The sequence below is a fragment of the Halichoeres trimaculatus genome, unplaced genomic scaffold, assembly GCF_033239565.1.
Source record: "Halichoeres trimaculatus isolate MK-OKI-2021-1 unplaced genomic scaffold, fHalTri1.1 fHalTri1_scaffold_9, whole genome shotgun sequence".
Classification (NCBI taxonomy): domain Eukaryota; kingdom Metazoa; phylum Chordata; class Actinopteri; order Labriformes; family Labridae; genus Halichoeres; species Halichoeres trimaculatus.
This window is the reverse complement of record NW_027437188.1, coordinates 27,824,299-27,848,753: the sequence shown is the minus strand read 5'-3', so window position 1 is coordinate 27,848,753 and position 24,455 is coordinate 27,824,299. Positions and strand designations below refer to the sequence as shown.

The 24,455-nt window shown below is 40.1% G+C and overlaps 3 protein-coding genes across 5 annotated transcripts in view; 2 read left to right on the top strand and 1 right to left on the bottom strand.

The window, feature by feature from the left end:
- Positions 1-2,719: 2,719 nt before the first annotated feature.
- Positions 2,720-10,287, top strand: trmt9b (tRNA methyltransferase 9B). The gene is made up of 4 exons (XM_074679019.1): positions 2,720-2,984; positions 6,371-6,570; positions 7,763-7,936; positions 8,234-10,287. The coding sequence occupies exons 2-4, from the start codon at positions 6,414-6,416 to the stop codon at positions 9,178-9,180; spliced, it is 1,278 nt and encodes a 425-aa protein (XP_074535120.1). The 5' UTR covers positions 2,720-2,984; positions 6,371-6,413; the 3' UTR covers positions 9,181-10,287.
- Positions 10,288-10,398: 111 nt separating this feature from the next.
- Positions 10,399-13,254, bottom strand: hdac12 (histone deacetylase 12). Of its 2 annotated transcripts, none has more exons than XM_074679021.1 (8): positions 13,022-13,254; positions 12,808-12,951; positions 12,078-12,237; positions 11,793-11,989; positions 11,551-11,701; positions 11,256-11,309; positions 11,032-11,174; positions 10,399-10,928 (listed from the first exon to the last, which is right to left on the bottom strand). In XM_074679021.1, the coding sequence occupies exons 1-8, from the start codon at positions 13,121-13,123 to the stop codon at positions 10,905-10,907; spliced, it is 975 nt and encodes a 324-aa protein (XP_074535122.1). In that variant the 5' UTR covers positions 13,124-13,254; the 3' UTR covers positions 10,399-10,904. The 2 variants fall into 2 exon arrangements, with proteins under 2 accessions (XP_074535122.1, XP_074535121.1); XM_074679020.1 differs by having other exon boundaries at positions 10,409-10,928; positions 11,256-11,372.
- Positions 13,255-14,563: 1,309 nt separating this feature from the next.
- Positions 14,564-24,455, top strand: part of stard13b (StAR related lipid transfer domain containing 13b) — a 70,852-nt gene continuing 60,960 nt past the window's right edge. The window contains exon 1 of one of the 2 annotated variants that reach the window (XM_074679017.1): positions 14,564-14,662. The gene's annotated coding sequence lies outside the window, so the exon portion shown is untranslated. Of the gene's footprint in view, positions 14,663-24,078; positions 24,290-24,455 lie in introns of those variants that run through there. The other variant, XM_074679016.1, reaches the window with a different exon arrangement.

The window sequence follows — 24,455 nt, the reverse complement described above, 5'->3', positions numbered from 1 at the left end:
CACTTATAATTCTTTTATTGGTTTCTTGAAGCAGGAGTTCGGTCAGTGGCGTCCTTCAAGCAGTTTTAGAAATTAAACTTATATTATTGAAAGGAGAAGCTCTTGTGTTCTACAGGGATCATTCATTTGGAGCTTTATTACAAAAGCTTCATGCGGTGAGGATGCCTGATGTCGCAACAACAGATATAAAATTTTTGAGACTTTTAATTTTTTTTCTCCATGGTATAAATCAATGTGTCAAACTGCAGCAGATATTTCTAATAGGCTTTCATGTATTGGTTCACTTTTCACGTATTTAAGAAAGGATTTCCTTAGCACACACAAAAAACTACCAGCATGCAGCACCAACCATCCATAGTAACACAATGTTCTTTCAACAACAGGAAGTCCAAAGCAGGGAAAGTCATAAATCTGAACCTCTGGAGGAGGCGTGTGCTTGCATCAACACAAATCAATCCCTGTCTCCTCCTGTAAACTCTCAGTAATCAGTACACAAATAGATGTGTCGAAGCTGTGTTAATTTGTGGTAAAAGTGAACACAAAAAATGCACTTTAGACAGTGTATTGAGAATATTAGTCATCCCCAGTTTCCACAGTTGTAGAAACATTTCTTCTCCTGTGGAATATTTGCAGCTGTTCAATAACTCCACCTTAAGGCTTTGTGCTTGTAGGAGTCCTTGAAACGTAAACATCATAGATATATTTATAGTGCATCTCCTCCTTGCCTTGACAGTTGATAAAGAAACATACAGCTTAGGTAGCACTGTTAGGCTTGTTTACCATTCTTTAAACCTCATCCTTGTGCTCATGTACACATATACCCGTCAGAGTCTGTGTGCGTCCATCCCAGTGTTACTATCAGGCCTTGAAGGTGTGTAGTTGTAATGTGAGGCAGAGACTGCAGAAAAAGAGCATGCATGTGTGCTCTGAATGATGATGATGTGAGGGAGATGGGATCAGTGCTTTGCACTCCCTGAATAGCAGTGATGAGCCACAATTAAGTGGGTGCCATTAAGCGTCTTGGAGAGAAAAAGGGCAGATGAAATCAGAGCTGACACCCGCATGAAAGGCCGAGAGGGACGACAACTGGATCTGACAGGCTAATGTATTCTAATTACAACTTCCCCAAGCAATGCTTAATGGTGTAGAACGCTCATCTTTTCTTTTTCGGACAGTTTGTGCTGTCTGTGCATTATCACATCCAACATTTCATTTAGGTCTCTGCAAGATATTTATCAGCATGACCAGGAAACAGAGATGAATTCACTTTTTGCTTTTAGCAATGCTTAACATTTTTAGTCTCCAAAACTTATGTCCCTGTTTATAGTCAGCAAATATATTAACATTTATGTTGGCTGGACTAAAAAGGTGAATTGTTTTAATCTTTAACTAAAGCTGAAAAGGTAAGAGTAATCTGATAGAAGCCCTTTTTGTCTGCAAACAAGGATCTAAAGGGGGGGGGGGGGGGGGGGTAAAAGCAGATAATCCATCCTCTAATAAGCAAACAGTATCTTCCATTTTTATGGTCATAAAGCTACAGGTATGCAGAACAGTTACTAAACGTTCCCAGTAAGACTCTTTTCATAAGAGGGAGGTGTGTACTAAGGGCTTCACGTTGTTTATTGTGTTTGTCACGTGGTGCTTGACAGCCAATCACAGCCGCAATCTGCATGGCACAGCGTGTCATCTTTTTACACACCATCGATCAATCAGCGGCGTTAGGTTTACGTTAATACGATAGGAAACGGAAACATGTACCCTTCAAAATAAAGGCGTTTTATGCCTTGATTTGCTTTTAAACTTATTGCCCAATTACAAAACGAAATATCTAAAAAGGTAAGGTATTTCAAGGTCAAATGAAAACATTAGCATGACGCTCGTATTAAGCACGAACAAAGTACTGTCCTCACTCCAGTCATAACCAAAACATTTGGCAGCTTAATAAACCCATAAATCAGCAAAAACAACCCATTTAGTTAATTTTAAACAAAATATTTTAAATGAATTAAAACCCTGCAATGATTTATCTGTATTACAATCTTTAATTCAATTAGGCTACTTACTTGTAAAACAGGCTAAAAAGAAGACAGAAATTTCTATTAGACTACAGGAAGTACTCATAACCTTTGTCAAAGAGAAGAAATAAATACTTTATTTTCAGTGTCAGTAACCCCTCAAGGTGTTACAGTAGATCCAGTAGATTATAAAATGCCGGGTGCAGATATGCCTTCCTGTTTCAAATGTTAAAAGGCAAATGTGATCAAGTGATATTTTTAACTAATGAGTGAGAAGGCATGAGGATTTTTTTTTTTAGTCAGAATTTTACAGTCCTGTCCCGAGGCTTAGCCATAAGAACATCAAAATTAAAATTGAATATATATATATATATATATATATATATATATATATATATATATATATATATATATATATATATATATATATATATATATATATACATATATATATACATATATACATACATATTTGAACCCAGTTTTGTATTAATTAAAGTATTTATAATAAAATGAACTTACCGTACGATAAATGTGTCCGGTGCTCTCATTTTCAGATCACAATTAAGTGTTAATCAAGCCTAGATTAAAGGGAAAATCACAGCAGTTACAAGTTGGCCGTTCCGCTTTGATGCCAACATTACTTTTATTTTGAAATAAGTCACCGGAAGTTCTTCTGTACCTACTTTGTACCTTGACAGGTGTGTAGAGCTCAACATGCTATAGATTGGAGACCGTCCCGGCGGCCAGTTTTCAGCTGGCCGTCGCTCTCAGCAGTTGCTTCCGTCCGTTCACGTTCCTCGCGATGTTGTCCGCGCTGTGTCCGATGCCGCCGTATCGAGCGCGTGCATCCACTCCGTGCTGCAGATCGATCATGTAGATCAGTCTCATGTGCGGGAAGTTCATCTCCAGCGACCTGAGTAAGAAGAGGGGCGGATAATTGTACGGCGGAATACACGTAACAGTACGGTAAGTGGTTTGGGATTTTTGTCGGATTATGAAGATGCTGGAGATGATTGAACACAGATGCATTATAAGCAGGCTAATTGGATTGTGCACTGTTTATGTCTGTCAGGTCCAAAATCTTTTCAAGATAAATCTGCATGTTTTTGATCTGATTTGAATTTGTTTATCAGGTGACACAAGGTGGACAAAATAAAATGTGATTTCTTTTTGTCTTAAAAATTTCAGCTTGTTATTTTTGATGTGCTCTTATTTATGGTGTAAATGTGTGAAAGGGACTCTAAGCCATTTAGCCAAGCAGACCTCTGTCTCACCACATGTTAATGTTGACTCATTAGCTGCTGGCACACTTGACTGGTAAACCTGTTCTCTGTGGTTCCCTGGTTTCATGCAGCGGTAAGAGGCAGCAGGAAGAATGACAGCCTGTCCATAAAACACTACTCATGTCATCAAAGCACTGCTGAGGTTTGACCTTAGAGCTCAGTCCAGGAACATTTGCCCTAAGATAAAAACATGCAGAGAATTACACCTCTTACAGGTAGATGATGATTATATATATAGAGATTTATTTATGTAACTCATTAAAAAAAATCCAAGGAGGCTTCATTCAGACCCAAAGCTACAAGTGATGGCTGCTTTTATCTGTCCTTTACCTCCAACAAATCAGTGTGCCAGACCTCGCCTCTGTCCGCTGATTTAATTTAACTTCCCATTGTCAGTCGGAGGCAGTGCTCAAAGCCTCCCCAGCTGCCTGTTACATAATGTCAGCCCAGGACCGCCACAGTTTAGTGAACGGAGGAGGAGGAGGGGGGAGACTCAGGCCAAACTGAGCACAGACAATACTGAAGGAGGCCAGATTACCACATTACATAAGGGATGTTTTCTTTCCACTCAGCTGGGATGATGCAGATGATGGTGGTCCAGAAATAGGTCTGAGTGAAGGAGGAAGGGATGCTGCTTAGCACACACATTATACTACAGGAGCAGGTGAGGGTACACAGATGAGCCAGGTAGAGCAGACTGAAGGTGGTACAATAAATGATCCCTGTTGGACAGTGAGTGTACAATGTTTACACTCTATGCAGTGTCCTTCAAAAAAGAAGAGGGGAAACTTATCCATCTGATTTACTTAATCTGCAAAGTGCATAGTGGCCATTCATGGTTTATTAGGTTGCATCACTTTGTTATGGATTTGTTTCAGTGCATTCAAGGTTTCATTAAAGGTGCACACATTTCAAACGAATATGGTTTTGTACTGTCTCCAAGGAGTTGAAGCAAAAGATCAGTTTTACCGATTCCTTTTCAAATCCAAAGCTATCTAATAAAACACCTGGGGTATCCTTTCACACTGCACATGGAGGATAGTGTGAATTAGACCTCATCGAATGCAACCTGAGGCATACGAAGGGTTAACTTTCTTCTTGTATCTCCTTGTGCTCTTACCAAAGTCCCCGAACTTATTGATTTTCCAAACATATGACAGCTGTATTATGGCAGTGACTAATGGAGCCAGCTGGTAGGAGTCTGTTTCGACAGCTTTCATCCATCACAAGAGATCCCAAAAAGCAACAGATCTGTTCATCACACAGCGCAAAACCGACTTGTTAAATGGGGATGTTGAATTCAGTGATTCCACAGCAAAAGTTGTATACATTTATATAACAAACTATTATTGGGCTTTATTTTTCACTGTGTTATTAAATGTTAATTACTTGCAAAATATGCATGCTTTATAAAAATCTGATTTTGAGTGTGGATGAAGTAAAACTCATAATTTAGGGAAAAGGGATTTCTGGGCTGAATGAAGCATTTGAAAAGTGTTACATGTATTAGTTTTCAGGACAAGGTCACTTGAAAAAGCAAATCACCACAGTTTGATTCATCGGCTCTGTGTAGGTGCTGCCATGAAAATCCTTGAGTGGTCACTGTATGATGGTAGTACTGTGGGTTTGCTTTGCATAAAATCAGCTGAACCACATGATTACCATACTATAAAGTATTGCCACATGAGCCCTATGAAAATATCTGTATTTAGAGATCATTTTCAACTTGTATGTTGGATAAGAACTGGGAAAACTTGTTGTTTACACAGGGCTGTAGGGAGCTGCAGCAACAGCAGCAGCACTGCAGGAGCTGTGGGCCGCATCCTAATAAACAGAGATGACTGCAGTGGGAGCTGAGAAGGCAGACATAACACACACACATACACACATCAGAATTACATAATCCCCAAATTATCAAACAGTTTTAAATTCATGGCAAACACTCAGTCGTGTGATAACTATCGAAGACGTTTTGTTTAACAGACCTCAAGCAAGGCAGGGTTTAAACAACAGCTTTTAAATTGCACAAAAAAGGCAGAAAAGGTTAAAGCTTCAACAAATCTTGTAGTTTAAAGCATTTGTAGCCTTCTTGGAAGGATTTATTGCACTTTGATTAAATTAGCATAATAATTTCTCGGGACTGTCAAAACATTCAAGGACTCTAAGAGTCACCGTCATATATCAAAGCAGAAGAAGCATCTTTGCTGTTTGGTGATTCTATCAACAACCATATATCTGAAGCAGCAGAATGGTCAGCTGATATTTAGATACGCTGTGCAGTGAAATCATGGAAAGTAATGTAATCAGGCTGAAGCTCTATCCACGTGCAGACATTGGCCCTCATTAGTCTCAAGCCCTTCTCAGAATCAGTGCGAGTCATCTGAGGTTTCAAAGAGATTTGAAGAAAGAGATGAAATCTTTTTGTGATAGTGAATAAGATTCAAATGAAAGCAGTCGTCTAGTTTCCTCTTGTGGGTGTGATGGCGACTAAAAGTCATGGTTAGAGGGACTTTTATCACAGCATGATTCATGATGTTGGTTTGCACTCTGTTACTGATGAGAATGGTGTCTGTGCTGACCTTTTGACTCCGTGAAAACAATTTGACACGTCTGCAGTGAGAATAGACCAGCTGAGTGCTCTGGAAACCTTGGGCTGGCACCTTGCAATTAAATTGAGTTAATTTATGATCCACGCTGTGACTGTCTCTCTGTGACAACTGATGATAAATCAAACCTGATGACTGGATTTCACGGTTTGTCACATCAGTCTGTCTCTCTGGAGGGCTGCAGCTGGATATAAAAAGGCTGTATGACTGTGAGCGCAGCAGGTACTTTAGTTCAAAGTGGAGGGTTTGTAGTTAAATGAACATTGGTGCCTGACAGATGTTTGAGTGTTGCTGCTGATTAGGACTTCCAGCTGACCTTGTTGGTCTCTAATAATCATGAGGAGAGGAACACCGCTGTGCTTTGAGGCACTTTGCTTTTTTTAAATTTGCAAATGAAACAGAGTCACTGTTTGTTGGATCTATCTTCTGGTAACATAACAGTGAGATGTGCCTGTGCTTGCAGACATGATACAGTGAAGCCGCTGCACGCGGCAGCCTGCACAGACATGATGGAGGAGGCTGCCAGCCGGCTGGAGAGAGACCATGTGCACAGCATCTATGACAAGATAGCTCCATATTTCAATGACAGCCGCTACAAAGCCTGGCCCAAGGTGCGGCAGTTCCTGCTAGACCTGCAGCCAGGGAGCATCGTCGCAGACATAGGTGGGTTTCTCCTTCAGGAATGATCTCTGTCCTAACGTGACACTCAGTCGTCAATGCATCATTAGTGCTGCTTTCTATTTACAGGAGCCAATTGGTGTCTAATCAATGTTTAAGCTTTTTTTTTTTTAAGATTCCTTTTGGAGGCTTTTTTCCTTAATTTGACAGGTCAGCTGAAGAAAAGCCGATTGGGTCTCCTATGAGGCCAAACTCGACATTGACTGATTTAGTTCTAACATATAAGCCCTGTAAATGTGTTTCCTCTTGTGTCTTTCCTAATGATGTCAGTGATCATTATGTAATTGGTATTGTTTGCGATAGGAGGATACTGAAAAGTATCCCTTTCACAATCTTTGTAGTTTTGCTGAGACAGAGTCGCCCTCTTTAATAATGCTGGCTTTGCTTGGCCTTTCTTTCATACTGCTGTTATTGAAATTATTAACAAACATGCACCTATGGGTAAATTTAGAATTAAAGGGTGTGAAAACCCGTGGTTGAGTTTTATTTGTCTTCCACAACTGAAAGTTTAAAAACCCAAAGAAGTTTTGGAGCACAATTAAACCCATGTGTAATAAATGTAAATGGTTAATTTGGTCTCAAAATAATATTGTCAATAATATCTTCTATCACCAACTATTCTGGGACGATTGATCATCCAGCAAATTTGTTAGTCGCCCGGGCTTACCATTAGGTTCTCTGCTTCTTTTGCGTGGAATAATTTGCAGACTGAATCTAAGCTGAAAAACTGTATGTCTCTGAATGTTTTTAAATCTGCAGTGATGACACTGGAATACAGACTTTCTGAATATTACTGTTTTAATTGATGACTTTCTGACTTATTTGTACTGTACTGAGTCGGTGTGACTGTTTGCTGCAGCTGCGTGATGCTGCCATTCTTTGGTCAGGTCTCCTTTGAAAAAGAGATCTTCTGGTCTCAATGGGACTAACCTGGTTAAATAAAGGTAAAATAAACAAATATTAGGGGAAGTGTGTGGAAGATAGGGGAAGACATGCACCAAATTTTGAAATTATGCAATAAAGATGATAGCCTTTGTGCATTGGTGTGTACTCTTCAGACTGAGCTAAACTGTACCCCACAGTTTGTTTCCTTTGAGTGAACACAGGGTAAAAAATCTAATTTTGTCTCTGAGCATCCTTTGTCGCTAACTGTCGCTCTACGTCTTGACCTTGACAGGCTGTGGAAATGGCAAATACCTCCACATCAACCAGGAAGTGTTCAAGCTGGGGTGTGACGTCTGCCGCCCCCTGGTGGACTTCGCCTGGAACCAAGGACACGAAGTCCAGATGTGTGATGGGCTGCATTTGCCTTACAGAGACGGCTGCTTTGATGCTGTGCTCTCAATTGCAGGTAACTGACAGACGCTCTCATGGATCTCTGTGAACCAAAGAACTCGTAATGATGTTGAACATCAGTTTGCCTTGTGCTTCTGTTGCCTAGCCAACAGTCTGAAATAATTAATCAGTTATTTCCAACAAAACAGTGTAATTGGTACAAAAGACAACAACAGAAACCCACGCTATCAATTTGTATTATGTGCCTAACACAGTGTACATAATGTGCCAGGTTCACACTCAGTGCTAATCGTGACACATCATATATAATTAGTGCCTACTTAATTCTTTCAAAATGCATGTTTTTTTTCAGTCATCCATCATTTGTCCACCAAAGAGCGTCGTATCCGAGCAATAAAGGAGATGGCTCGCGTCCTGAGAGTGGGCGGGCGCATCATGATCTACGTGTGGGCCATGGAGCAGAAACGCCGTAAATTTGAAAAACAGGACATCTTCGTCCCCTGGAACCCCAACCCTCATTCACCTTCGGCCAAACCAAGACGGAGGGCCACAGCTCAGAGTGTGAGTGAAGCCATAGACAACAGCGACAAGCACAGAAAGGTTCGAAGCACATCATCAATGGCAGACGAGGAAGACCTGAGCTGCACCATGCCACAGCCGAGCACCCAGAGACTGTGGTTCTTCTCCAGGTCCCTGGATTCTGTCTTTGATTTTGGGAGCCTAGCCATCTCCCGCTCATCCTCCAGAGAACTGAGCACTTTATCTTCACCTACAGGTGAAAACGAGGGGAACAAGGCACGCCAACGAGGGAGAGGGCGAGACCTCATCAGGCAGGTATCAAGCTTCTTCTCGCCGCCGTCTGTGATCGGCTCAGAGGAAGATGTGTTCGACCCTGTCACAGACCTGCACAAGGGTCAAAACGATCCTGACAGCAACATTGCCAACAACAACAACAACATCAGCACAGGAAATCAGAGTGTGTCAGTGTCTTTATCCCAGGAGTGTGGCTCACTGGCCCTGCCGGACCTGGTCTCTTTCCAGAAGGAGCACCTGAAGCAGCGTGGAGAAGAAAGTGAAGCCAGGCCGCAGGGAATAGAGCAGCCGGAAAGCACAAGGAGTCCCGAGGGGAGTGTGGGGCAGGTGCAGGGCTCCTGCTTGAGATACTATCATGTCTTTAGGGAGGGAGAGCTGGCAGAGCTGATAGAGAACCATGTGGAGGAGCTAAATGTCAAACACACTTATTTTGATCACGCCAACTGGTGTGTGGTGGCAGAGAAAGTGCAGTTAATGAAGATGTGATTTTAATGTTTGATCTTTGAATCCCTTCTGCCTTGAGTTTAAGCACTGAATGAAATACCGATGGTTTCACTCTGACTACAAAGGGTATACACATACAGACACAGAAATTCTTAGAGGTACACTAAACTCTTAGCTGCAGTAACTTTTTAACATGACTGTTTGAAAATAAGTTTAACTCCCTTTTTAGGTGCTGCAACCATTTTTAAGACTGACTTTAAGCACTGAAAGCTATTTTAAATTTTGTATTGATTTTTAGGTTTTGCAGCTGTAGAGGAGGATGCACAGAGGATGTTCGTGTTCAGTAATAGCTATCACAGTATAGTACACCACTTTTTAAGTATTTATTCTATCTTAATGCAAGCAGTATCCAGATATGTGTTTCTTTCATCATCAGTAACCTGTTTTTTTTATTTACTGTTGAACCACCGCTGTAAGTGATTTTTATCTCTATCAAAAGAGCAAAGGAAAGATGCACTGTTTGTCTCTTCTGACTTTTAACACGAGCTGAAACACAGTTTATGACACTGCAGTTAATTCTTACATCTGCTTTTTTTAATGCACTGATCACAGTGGACAATATTTACTTAACTCTGTGTACCTGCCTGTTTGATAATTGCACGTTCTGTTGTTCAAACTATGGAAAGCTTTACATGCAGCAAATGTATAAGTACCATCTGAGTGGATTTTCAGTAAACCTCTCACATGTAACTCACTCTAACACTATACGAGCTTGTGCAGACCCTCTTCCAAAACATTTGTGCCGTTTGTTCACTTCAAGTGTTACAAACAATGTGTTGCAAGTGTGTGTTTGTTGTGTGTAAAAGCTGTGTACTGTCTTGTGTTCAAGCAACAAGCTGAACTGTACCAATGGTGTGTTTCAGCAAGTCGACTGCCTCATGAACTGTGAATCAATGTTGCACTGTACCACTAAATATGTTGCTGCTTGATGTCTGGAAATGGCATAAAAATGTGAGAAACTCGAAGCATACTGGTATTCTATACCTATTGTGCCAAGGATGGTGCATTTTCATATCAGTGCAGTATGTGTTTGCTCTGAAGTGACACTGGTACCTCCATGTTGTACGTGATATAAATAATTTTAATTTTCTTAATTTAATTTTTTTCCTTATTAAAGTTGTTTTTCACAAGGGTTGTTTTGTTGAAATTATTGTTCTCAATGACACATTTGAGAATACATCTACACTGGTTGAGAGACAAATAATCTTACAGTTTAGGACTGAGTACTTTATTCAGTGTGTTAAGATTGTTTCTTTAAATGATATGAAGAGTGAAGTATTCACTCTTCAGCCAACATTCAGTAACCGACAGTCACTTTCATGAAAAGCTGTCCAAATTGAAATCTCCCAAAAAGTCTGTACTTAAAAAAGGTCTCTAACACTTGGCATCAGTTGCCTGAGATTGAGGACTTAGGCATCAGAAGTGTTCTGGTTTCTTAGAATATGAAGAATGGACAAACCTAATGTTAACGGACTTTAATGGTATGCATTGGCTGAAACAGAAGACTGGGACTCCAATGTAACAAGTGACAGAAATTAAACATTTTATGAATCTTTATGAAAAAAAAGTGTGCTAACGGAAATCAAATATAACGCAATTAAATATACAGCACTAAAAGTAAGACTAATCTATTACTGTCAAAAAATAACAGCAATGTCATTGTTGCTGTTGCTCAAAAAGTCCTTGCGATTCAGTGAAGACAGATCTTACATTCCATGGTCCCTCCAAACCTGAAAAAAAGAAGAACCTTTAATAATATCAACACGTTTCGTTAAACCCTTTCTATAAATGTTTCTGTATTAGAAAAAGATGATAAAACATCACGTGGTGTACCTGAGTTGCTGCTCTGTGGACAATGGAGTGTCTTACAGCCAGTTTATCAATGTCCCTTGAGTAACCTCCTCCAATAACAGCAGCAACAGGAACACCTCGGCTCACCACAGTCTTCAACACATACAGATCTCTCTGGTACAGCCCTGTAAGATGCTCGCAGTCAACATTACAAGTCCAGGCATGATGCGTTAAGGCAGATATTGAGTGTTAGAGTTGCCACTTGCCTTGGTCAGTCAGACGGAGCCTCCCAAGTTCATCTTCGTGATGAGGGTCAACACCTGCATCATACAGGACCAGGTCTGGGTGAAAAGTGTCTAGGAGCCAGGGGAGGTGGGCTTCAACTGTGAGAACATCACCAGACATACTTTAATGTTCATTCTTTAATCAAAAAGCTGTTTGTGTACCAAATAAATTACTAATACTTTATATTGCACAACAAATGTCATACAAAGTATTTAGACTTGGCCGACTGCCAACAGCACTATTATTTAAACATAAATATTTGATGTGATGACTTGCCTGTAGAGAGGTACTCTTTATCTTCCAGCCCATCCTCCAAGCTGACATCCAAATCACTCTGTTGTTTACGGAGGGGGAAGTTTTTCCCACAATGCACCGAGAATGTAAATACACATGGCTCTTCTTTAAAAATGAAAGCAGTGCCATCACCCTGTTGAACGTAACAAATTGGAGTTTTAGTTGTGAGCAAAAGGAGACTTTAGTACAGCACCATAGGATAATAAGAAACAAGGTATTGCTACCTGATGCACATCTAAATCCACAATAAGAATCTTCCTTTTGGGCAAGGAGCTGCCCATCAGGTGTTGAGCTGCCACTGCGAGGTCGTTAAGGAGACAAAACCCTGAGCCAAAGCTCGGGAAAGCGTGGTGAGTCCCTCCTGCCGTGCTGCAGGCCAAACCCCTCTGCAGAGCCACTTCAGCAGCGAGCACAGTCCCACCTGTCAAGAAGAGGGATGGTGAAGAGAGTCTGATCTTTCCAGCTCTGTCAGCTGTGAAATATCAGGAGACTTCCATTTTTCTCCTCACCTGTTTCATATCGACAGCGTCTCACTATGCCCTCACTCCAGGGGAAACCTGTTCTCCTCTGTTCCTTCTCATTTATTTTACCACTTATGAAGTTGTTCAGGTATTCCTCTGTGTGCACACAGCCGAGTAAGTCTTGGGAGGCTATTTCAGGGACCCAAACCTACTGTAACAACACAAAGGTGAATTCAAAGGAAAACCCGAGACAATTGCTCTTATTAATTCTACTGCAATGACAGAACTAATAACATTGGTATATTATTTATTTTTCTGCACGACAGCTAGTGCATAGGAATATAAGAAACAAGCACTTGGATTTTAGTATCAAAAGTAATTTAAATAGCATATAAGCCTTACCCTGAATAGAACCCCCTTCATTAATCCCTGAGGGGAAATTCAGGAGTCTAGCTCATATAAATTATGATTAATTTACTTGGCGGTAGACGTGTACATTATATACCCTACAACTAAAACTGCTTTTCATTATAACTCTATTCAACACTGACATGTAATTGATGAGCTGTCTAATTATAATAAGAGTATTAATTAATGGTCCATGCAATACTGAAATTCAAAGGGAAAAAAAAACTAATTACAAATAAAACACAACAACAAAAGGGAACATAATTTCGTTTTTAGTCATTTCAATTCACAACCATTTCCAGTAAACCAACCAATAAATATTATCATTAAAATTGTATTGTTTGTTTTATCCTATCATAGATTGACTCACCTGAGTGTCTTTAATGACCTGATCTTTGAGTAAACTCTGTAAAACTCGGGGAAACTTTCCCATGGGGAACCTGTGGTTAGGTGGGAGGTCACACACATACTTCCTGTGATGAACTATGGGAAGTCCGCTGGATTCAAGTCTTACCTGTAAGGTGGAAATGGTCAGCTTTTAATCACTGCCTTAAATATGTGAGGCTGTTCTGTGGAGTTCTTACTGTTTCAGCATGAAAACGTCTAGAGGGAATGAAAGCTTCAACGAGCAGTCGTCCGGCTTTCATGCGAAATCTTTTAGGAAATATCTGTGTTATGCAGGACATTTCCTTGACTTAAAGTTTCCTAAACGACTCTTGGCGAGGGAAGAGGCTAAGGCGTCATGATGTAATAAAGCTGCACGACCACGAACATGCTGAAGGTGAGGTGTCCTGTTTGTTGATGGAAATATGAAATGAGAGAGCCCTCTGTTGCAGCGCCCTCTGCTGTCTTGGAATGAAATAATACGCAGTGTCATATGGTTAGTTGGTACCATCTACAGAGCAAGAGTGGATACTGCAGATAACGTTACGGCAAAGAAGTTTAAAAAAATAGACAGCCAAAGTTTCCACAACTTTTCAAGTATCCAATACATAACAAAGGTTGAGGGTAGGACCTTCAATGCTGTCAAAATGCGACACTATTGTTGAACAGGTTTGTAACAGTCATGTTCTTTCTTTTACTATAGCGTCTGTTCAAAGATATCTTTGAGCAGACGCTGAAATGTTTTACTTCAACTAAAATTACGTCAGCTAATGTCTCTATTCACCAAGCTAACCTTGCTATTTTCAATTAATCAGTCAGCTCTTTCAAATACCTAAAATGCACTTAGTTCGTTAAAACATAAGATTGTAAGAAATTAAAATCAATAAGTATAATAAAAATTAATAAAAATGGTAAATAAAAGTACTAAAAATAATACAAAATAATAATAACAGACGGGAGCCGTAGCAATATTTGGTTACTCCATTTTACTGTTAGCCTACTATTTGCCTGCTAACTTTACCAAAAGTACTTGAAGACCTTAAGTAGGAGCTTAATTCTGCTTTACTACTACTAAATATGAAATAAACGACAGAGGAAAAATGTGAAAAATGTCCATAATTTATAATTAATAAGTGCATAAAAATATTTTCGCTTGTATATTTCACTGAGTAGTCTCAGGGCTGCTAGCTCAACTGCGTCACAAAGATGTGAGCACTTGGCCAGATGTGAGATGTAGCCTATGTGCAGATTCATACAGCATTACTTCTTCACATCAAAATTTATTTGCTGTGATTTATTAGTGTTCAATGCAAATGTTCATTTGTGATAACAATGCAACATTTTTTTTTAAGTTTTTAATTTTCTTTCTTGACTCAGTGTATTCTATCATATCCTATTATATCCAAGAACAATGTCTCATATCCCTTCATACTGGGTTTCATATCCTGTCATAAGACTTTTTATCCCATGAAATTTTTGTGCATTATATTTTACATACTGATTCCCCAGAAAGGATGGGCAGAGACCCCTTTCATTTTTAGTGCATTTATGACTTTCATCATTCAGCTTTTTGTTTAACCCCTGCTGTATTTACCAATATACATGAGAGCAGTTATATTTTCCTGACTTTACCATCTGCACTCTGACCATCTCTCTCCACCCCTCCTCTTCCTGTCTGTCCTCACAGTCACCTCCCCTCCTGTCAGGCCTGAGCGTCCTGCAGCCAAGCAGGTTGATCAGATCAGCAGAGAATCATTCAAGGTGTCACGCTGAAACCATGATATGGTCTGTCTTCACTTCTGCGTGGTACAGTGTGAAGTGACAGAGGACTCTGTGGATGGGTGAGTGATGTAATGCAAATGATAATGCTTTAAATAATCTTAGGAGCTTTTAATATTTTCTATTTCACATGTTAGTTATATTGTTTATATTTTGAATAGGAAACATGACTTTTATTAGTTTATTGGGTTGAAAATGTACTTTATCTATCACCCTACCAAACTGGCCTTTTGCTGGCTACGATTGTGCCTCTTTCTTTTCTCTCCATCTGTATCTGTTTTACATTGCTGGTAGGCAGCTCAAGGCGCTGTCTGGCGTACTGTCGGCTATGGGGTTATCCCATGAGAAAGGGAGAGTGAGAGAGACAGAAAGAGAGTGTGTGTGTGTGTGTGTGTGTGTGTGTGTGTGTGTGTGTGTGTGTGTGTGTGTGTGTGTGTGTGTGTGTGTGTGTGTGTGTGTGTGTGTGTGTGCTGGTTGGGGATTAATGCAGCCCCCTTTGTTAGGGGCTGGTGTACTCGGGCTGATAAGAATAAAGAGCAGAGCGTTGGCCCCAGGTGCAGAGGACAGGCCTGCTCATAATCGAGCGAGGAGATTAGAGAGGGACAATCAGTTACTGACTTCAGCCTTGTTAGAGGCAATTCTCGTAGGGAAGAAGGAAGGAAGAAAGGAGGAGAGGGACCCCCTTCCAAGTATAAAATCCCCATCACAGAGATTGCTCTCTTTGTGCAGCAGAAAAAGGTTAAATTTACATACAGCTCTGATAACAACAATGTGAACGATTTTGGTTCTGCTTCTGCTATTTAGTTTCTATTAATATGAAATAGGATCTTTCTAAAAGACTGTACCGATTATTGATATTCTGAGCTTCATTACAACTTCAGTTTTGTAAGATATGTTAGTTTCCATTCATGCCCTCAAAATATAAAAATCTCAGTTAGACATCCAGTGTGTCACTTGATGGTGAAAATACAGAAATGTATATCTAATCTGTGTAATTATAGATTTTTGTGTTGAAATGACTTTTAGGTGAGAACAAAGAACAATCGTTGACAGAAAGAAGTGCAGACTTGATGTTAACCTTGTTCAATGTCACAGATGAAGCAAGTCTTGAGAACCTGAATTTTCTTTCCATTTAGAAATCAATGTTAAACAAAGGCTGTCTCCAAAAACAGTAGGAACAATCCTCCAGATCAATGGAGGAAAGAGTAGATTTATCAAGTCTGCAGGATGAAAGTATGCATGATTGGTGTTAAGATCTTAAACCTGCACACACAATAGGCATTATTCCTTCAAAGTGCAGCAGCAGCAGCGACAGAGAAAGCACAGCTGACAGTCAGCTGTGAGAAAGCAGCAGTCTGCTTCAGGGCAACTGTTTGCAAATCCTCGCAGCTCTGCGTCTCATTCCTGCGAAAACAAAGAAGTAGACAGCTGCTCAGCTTTGATCTGATGTTTCTCTTCTGAAATAATTGCATGCTGACTTGTTGATGTAAATTGCAGTCAGATTATTTCAAGGGCCATCAAGTTATTTCCTTGTCTTCAAAGTTACACTTAAGTTTTTGATTCGAAGCAACCACATGTACTTGGCATGAACAACTTGTTGGATCATACATTTTGTCTTTGGTTCCCACATGAGTGGTATCAATGATTTGCTGCACGCAATGTGTGTTTAAGTAAAGAGAATAACCCCATCATCTCTCAATGGCCCTGTCATCTTGGCATGTTTTTTCACGTTCCTCCAAGAAAATATGTTTGTTGTCCAACCCTAGAAGAGGAATGGGCGGTGTTGATGTTTGCATCAGACTCTGGATTCAAACCTACCTGTCAATTACACAACATCACAATCACAACACCGAGCCCACAAACCCTGCGTCCCTCACCTCCAGCTCTCTGCTCCGAGCGGAAGGAATTTGCTGGTGGATTGCGAGTGCTGGCAGAGCGTGTTGCAGCAGGCGAGGACAGGGGTTGTTGTTGGAGTGAATTAATTTGTAGCTGCTCTTTGAGAGTTTGTGTGTGTGTGTGTGTGTGTATATGTGTGTGTGACAGTGACAGCCTGCTGCGTTGCCCCCCCAAGGCATTTGCCCCAGTGGCATGAAATTTTGGGCTGATTCATGGCTCATACACCCAGTAGTCCTCCAGTAATCACAGACTAGCTGGAAGCAAGCTCTGAAATCATCATCATGCAGTGAGTAGTATAATTCACCATCATTACAGTCAATGTTTACCTTACGCTTCAGTATCATTGGAAATGACATCTTCTTTCTTTGAAGCATCACTCATTGTGAGAAAATGTCACGACTGTGTGAAAGAAGGCAGGGGCCTCATGTGTTGTCAGAAACCGTCAGATATCATGATGAGGAAGAAGGCCAAGAATTTAAACTTACGCAAACATTTGCCAAGCCTGAATGGCTTTTTGGTTTGTTAATGTCAGAAGTTCCGTTCGAAGGATTATTGCTCTGCAAGAGTTTGATTTGTGGTTTGCTAGTGTGATAATGCAGCTTTAATGCGTAAACTTAACTTAGAAAAGAAAAGACGCCAAACCAGGCACTCTGAGCTGGATGCCAAATCTGTCAGCTTTGAGAACCTGATAAAGGACTTAATTTGTTTTGAAAATATAGGTACAGCCTTTTTAATAATACAACTTCAGGCTGTATACACAAACTTTTTTGGCCACAAATTTTGCATAAATATTATTATGATTATAAAAAACAAATGAAATATCGGTTCCAAGTTAGTAGTTTGAGTTTTGATGATATTACTTATGTTGCAGTTGGATATGCGCACCTTTTTCTTTGAATTTACCTTATCTAGATAAAAAAAAATGCCCTCCAGACTCTTGGACTATTTAGGCTACACTAAACATACAGTTTTAACATGTAGTTAGGTTTGACAGAAAGGTCATGGTGGCCTTGTCCTTAAACCCTATAATGTGGAAGCATTGTATTTGATACATTAGTTTCAAAGATCGCTCTCTTATCAACATGATGAACAGTTTCCTTAAAAACCAGTTAAAATATGTAATTATAATTATTTTAGCTGCTTGAGGATTATCAAACTGTTTCTAATTTTTAAAATAAAAAAAATTGAAAGAATGCATATTTCCTAAATACTTTACTTAAAAAGTGGTGAAAATGTCTCAATTATCAAATGTGAAAAAAGCTATCTTAAACATAATGATAGAGCAATTTTTCTGTGGCTTTTGTTAAAAGGGTTAATAACATTTCAGTTACTATGTTACTATTTTTAATGTTACAGGCTTTACAGGGTTATGACTTGATCTCACACAAATTAAAGATGCTATTAGGAGGATCTGTTTTAATTGGACTGCCTCACCACCTTCTGGCCCGAAGTCTCACACTGTCATAAATTACTTTTAGTGAAGTGTGTGTTTGTTTTGGAATTAAATGGAGATCGGATCGAAACAAATTTACTTTGTTCAAGATAACTTTTTACTGGATGCAATACGTGGAGGTAAGGTATTTATCAGTACAGTTACGTAGTGCTACGGTTTAAAACGTGACATCAAGCAAACATTGTAGTCGCTGGCTGTAGCACTGCTAGGAGCCCGGTGCTTTTGTTATGTTCATGTGGTGAGAAAAATGTGTTTTACTGAGGACATTTCTTCAATTGTATTTCATTTTGTTACTTCTATGAGGTGATAAATGCATGTAACACTCGCTCATTTTAACCCACTTCCACAGGTTAGATCACTGTCGCTGAACCAAAAAGCTTAAGCCTCTTACTCAGTCTGAATATTGGGCTCTTATCTTTGCAGCCACAACAACCCTGTGGTGATCTGATCAGTGTTTAGGACAAAGACAGAGTGAGACTGCAGAGAGAAGTGATAATACAGAACATCTGCCCATGGTCTGTGGTATGCTGGGAATCTGTAGGGGAGTCGAAAAGCTGCAGAGATATTGAGTCAGACTGTGGTATTGCTGGAATGTTTTCTAATGATGTTTACGTTTGGTATTGTGCTCGTCTTTTTTCCATAGCCTGGTATAGTTCTGTATTGTTACATAAGAAAGAAAAAAAACAACATTTTTTTGTTTACTATCCTGAGGTACAATGTGGCGTGATGTAAATACTATCAGTGTTTCCAAAGCAGATGTAATTTAACACTGTTGGTCTGTGCCGTTTCTAGAGTCATGCTTTTTCTGTGCAGTCATAATAATATGAACATAGCTAGCAGGCAAACCTGTAACCATACATCCACATGTTTCAGCAATGCAGCTGGCTCGGTTTGCTCCCCCTCACTTTAATCTGAGTGTGCCATGTGAAGACCACAGGCACTTCACCATGTCTGCCCCGTCTTGACAGGCGGATTGATACTGCTGATAAGAGAAGGAGGCAGAAAGGAGACAGCAAGTGAAATGACAGGAGTGGAGTGGGAAGAAAAATCTCTCAAGGCTGCAGCTACAATAATGATTTCACATTAAAGAGAATCTGAGAATATGCCATAACATTTCACACATGAACATATTATTCTTATGGTTTAAAGTAAATCCCAAACTATAGATCACACTGTCAGACATGATCTGCCTAAGTATTATTAACAAGAGTCATTATTTTCACCAATGCAAAATTATAGCATAAAACATGTTTGTTTCTCTGAATGCTTGAAGAACACTTTGGACACATTTCTGTTTGGTACTTTTAAATGAACTAAACTGCTGTAATCAATTTAAAACACTTTACACACACTTTACAGTGTGTCAGACAACAGTGTATACTGAGAGGTATTCATGAAGACTCAAATTTCTTTCACTAGTCTGAGTCAAATTTAACAAAAAAACTCAAACTTAGATTAGAGGAGTTTCCAAACAGAATCAAAAATGTTTAACCGACCATGTTTTATTAAAAGTGGATCCTTCCAGTCTGGTTTGACATTTCTAATTCATTGAGAGCATAATCTCTGCCCTCAGGTGTTGCATTTCTTCAGCGAATGGTTCATGAACTCTGTCATTTAAATCCCCTTCACTCTTCCAGCTGAACTGAAATGTGAACAGACCGGGGAAATTATCATTCTTATCACTCTGTAAATCAGCCTAAAACAAACAGTAATATCCTCTTACTTTAACATTTGCGTCTTTCTGGAGGGGTTGGCTCTGAGCTCCTCAGCCGGCTGAGGATTTCTGTCCGGACCTTGGTATGCGTGCCATCTCTGGCAGTTTGCTTTGGCAGCTTGTCCTCGTCCCCCTGGTCATGTCTTGACATAGTTGTCATAGTGGTGATGTGCAGCAGGAAACCTTGTTTCCATTTTATTTAATTCAACACAGCTCGGCATATGATAGCATTGGTGCTGAAGATATTTCATTATGGACTCTAGAACAGAGAAGTTAGTAAAGGCACACAGGATTTGAGGTGTTCCTTTTAGGGCTTTTTAAATTAACGTTTGCTTTGTATTATTTTGCTTTGTTTATCAGCCACCTTTTGTTTCAATTTTGATGGAGGCCAGAGATTTGTGCTTGGTGCTTGCTTGTTTATCTCCACTAATCCAGCACATAGACTGTGAAATATACAGTAGCTGTAGATCTAGATATGAAACTGGCTTATTTGTGGAAAAAAATGACCACAGGGTTCCTAACCTCACCGACCATCAATGGGTATAAATTTTACTTCAACCAAAGCTTTGCATCCCAAATAGCCTCTGGTGTAGCATTCTTAGTGTAAATTGCTGACAAGCTGGTACTGCATGCTGTCCTGCTAGACTGCAAAGATAGTAATAGCAAGGAGCAAAAAGTTATCTGGAAAATAAAAGTCAGGGTGATATAAGACTCTTGCGGTAGGGGTGCCCCCCCAGCCCAATTGTCGATTAACACATGCTGCTCTTTTGGGAGCCAAAACGCACTTAAGTGCCCCCCTGCTCTGCAAAACACACTAAAACACGTCCTATGATGGTTAAAACATAATAAACTGCCCTCCTCAGTGGCAAAAAACACATGCTAAGGCTCCATTTATGACAATGCTCCACCTGAGAACACAAAAAAATGCAGTAAAAACTAGAAAAGCACTCAAAGAGCCCAGACATCCACCAAGTATATTGCGATTGTTACACAACACTTAAGTCCAACTTAAATGTTACACTCCCTTTCAGCAGACTGTCTGCCACAATTTGGTGTTAGTTGCAAGTTTGTACGATAATTTGTTACCTGACAGTGTTGATAATTATGATGACCCAATACACATTTCATATTCCGGATCTTAGTATCCAGAATATTGCCAGGATCTGGATCGTACTTTTACATTTGTTAGAAATTATGGTGACCTTGTCTTGTCTTGTATTGTTCTACAAAGCAATCTGACCATTTATCATGGAATTATATGCACATATGGTGAAAACGGCCCTATCTCACAATGATAAAGAATCCTTTAAAAAAATCCTGGATCCAGACGGTGACCCAGATCACCTCCACAATTCAATCACCTAGTCCTTATCCCATTTTGAACATTTCCTGATCATTTCATCAAGATCTGTTCATTAGTTTTTGAGTTATTGATGTTCACAGATTAACAAACAGACAAACTCTCCCAAAAACAAACCTCCTTAGCAGAGGTAAAAAAACTGTGATTACACAAAGATGCTGAGGGACTGAAAACGCTGTAGAATGCATGCCAGGCCTGTAGTTGGTGATATAACTGTAGAGACACATCCCTCCACTGAACTGAAGAAGTCTAGTTAATGGCTGCAAATAAAAAAAAAAAATAGGAGAAGTGCATGCAAAAGTGGTGCAACAGATAAGTTGAAGGAAGTCAACAAATTCAGTAGCACAAACACAGAAGTCTGACATTGTTGCTGTTGATGTTGTCCGGTTCGCGCATCACAATTCAAGTTGCCATGATGAAAGTGTGCGAAGCAGAGCGTGACGTCAGTGTTTCCACACAAAACTCCCTCTTGCTGTTTACATGGCAACAGTGTCGGCTATGTTTAAAAAGAAAATTTCCACTCGGGGCCATTTTTAAAAGTTTCTGTTTTCGGTTGACTAAAGCACTGTTACTGTGTAAACCCAAGGCAAAAACACAACAATTCTCTTGCGTTTCATCCTAGAAACTGTTGTGTACACAGCCCATAAAGTGTCCTCTTCACTTTACTGTGCCTTTGTTTTCCTTTTCGCCCCTGCCCTTCAGAAAGTCTGTGCACGCCACTGCTTGACAGTGTAAGAAGGTGTACAAATCTGACAAAGATACAAACTGCAAGAAAGCTTGGTACTAACCGTTTAACAAACCTTACCGAAGCGCACAGACAAGGTTTGTTTTTGGCTCTAACTTTGAATACACAAAGACCTTGCCCTCTTTAATTTCCTCCCTTCTGTCCCTCGTGTCTCTGCCTTCTGTCCCTTTGCAGAAGCAAAGTCAGGGTTTTACGTGCAGTGACACAAACAAGCCTGTTTTTTTTTTTTCTACTTTTTTTTCTTCCAGTTAGAGCCACGGGCAGGCAGACAGGTCCTCCCAGGTTAGCTTGTGGGAACATCCAGCTGTGTCTGAGCCAAACTGTTCTCACTCCCACTGGCCTTGGACTGTTCACCTTCACAGCTCAGACGGAGCAGGCGGAAAAAAAGGCTGCTTTCATTAAGTGATGGCAAATGTCCAGCTCTGTGCTCCCCAAACTTTTTTTTTTTAACATGAAAGTGTGAAGTCCACTCAGGGGTCAACACATATTTCATGCTGCTTTTCACTTTTTCTGTATTTCTTTTCTCTTTATCACTCATTTGTGCACCTGCACCTTTCTCAGGCAGAGTAAACAAAACCACAGCACATTTGCTGCCAGTTTCCTCAGGGTCACACAACCAAGGAAAGAGAAAAACTGTGAAAGTATATTTAGTCCTTTACTTTTATTTGTTAGAGGAAAGTTTTTAAAGAATTTCACTTTTGGAGCAATATGGATTGAGTTGCACCAGTTTTAGCTTGATGAACTAAAGCCCATTTGTACCTTCAGTAACCTTTGCATGTAGCCACTGGAACAATAGGAGAAATGTAAACACTGATACAGCAGATGAGGACATCAGGAATGTCACTCAGATGGAACAAAAGATCAGGAAATATTTCATGTGTGCACACATACCTTACATCACAGGTCAAACAGCAGTCTATTGCTGCAGCATAGCTCTAACATGGATTTTTAATATTACACAATTTATGAAAGAATATTTCCAGAAGCAAAATTTTATTCACAAAATCCTCTTAACTGCATTCTTCAATTAAACGCCACGATTTAAAAGAAAGGAAAATACTTAAATCGATAGAATCTCTGTTAGATAAAGCACAAAAAAGGGACCAAAGATGACCTTTTATGATACAAAAAAAAAAAACAGGAAGAGTCTTTGAAACATAACTGAGAGAGAATGACAGCCACGGGCACATTGTAAAGTATTTTATGAATGAGAGAGAAGTCAGTCAGCGCTCCTTTTTCTCCCCTTGGGCAAGAGGTCAAACTGAGTCCAAGGGTTGATTTGTGGCTGCAGCTTCACCAGCTCGCTCCTGGTGAGGAGACTGAAAGAGGAATGAGTGAACAAACGAATGAATGAATGGATGAATGGATGGATGGATGAAAGGACCCCCCTGTGGTATAAAGTCAAGCACAATTTAGAGACTGGAGACTGTGCTGTAGGAGAGGCAACAACAAGTCCTCAGCCAATGAAAAAGCAAAAGCTCTGACATGCCCCCATGTTTACTCTCAATGCTCATCCTGTGAGCCCTGAATGTTGCTCCTCCTACACACATCTGTAACTCCAGCTGATTATCAAAGAAACAATTGTTTAACCACAAGGCGTTTGGTGCAACATTGTGTGCATGTTCTCACTCATAATGATGTATTGAGGAAAAAAAGAGTAACCACAGTGCAGTCAAAAGATGAATCAAAGATCCAAGATTTCGGATTTTTAACTTAACTATTACAGCAATTTTTATTTATTGGATATTAGAGTAATTCTGATTTTTTTTCATGGCAAAAATGGGAATCATCCAACACTAGATTCAGTCTTGTTACGTAGCATCATGTCAAGTCAGTGTTTCCCCTGTTGTGTGTACACAATGTCACATAAAAACCAGAGGAAAAAAAAGCTTTTGCTTCTTATTTGGGCATTAAATCCCTTCATGAAGATATCATCTAAATCTATTATGCTCCAGTAAATCATCATGGAGCTTCCCAGCTTTCCCCTTTGACTTGAAAGCATTCCTCAGTTCAGTGTTTTTCAGCCACAGGTCACTGCTGCAGTTCACCTCGCCCCCGCACAGCACAGCACAGCTGAAGAAGTTAGCCATTCCTCACTGCAGCCTGTTTGTGAAGGGCCAGGAAACCATTTCACCTTGTTCTTTTACAGTGCCAACCAATGCTGCTCCCCCCCAAACACCCACCTCCTGCCCTCCCTCCCCCTCCTCCTCTGTCTCCTTTCTCCACCCCTTTCCATCTCCCAACAAGTACACATTCTCCCTGCTCTTACGCATATTCTGAATGGTTTAGTCGCTGCTAGCGGAGCTCTTCTGCAGCCCCCTCCAGGGAAACATGAGAGGAGGGGGGAGATGGTTGTGATGACAAGCTTGCCTTGAGCAGAATAGGCCTATGGGGACAGAAGTGTGGCTCTGCAGAGGGTTCAGACAGTCCCTGATCTTAGAGGATCAGCTTCACTGTCTCTGTTTAGCCGTGATCTCAGTGACACCGTTTGGAAAACTGTCAACTCCTGTCCAATCAGCAGGTGAGTCTTTTGTTTTCTTGTTCTCTGAAACAACTGGCATCTTTAGGTCATTTGGAAACTCAATATTTCTCTCTTGATCGCTCGGATACCTCGGCTTAAGGTTGAGAAATGTTGGGTATAGATGTTTCTGCATGAGAGGACTTGTTCAAGACCTTTATGTTGAAAA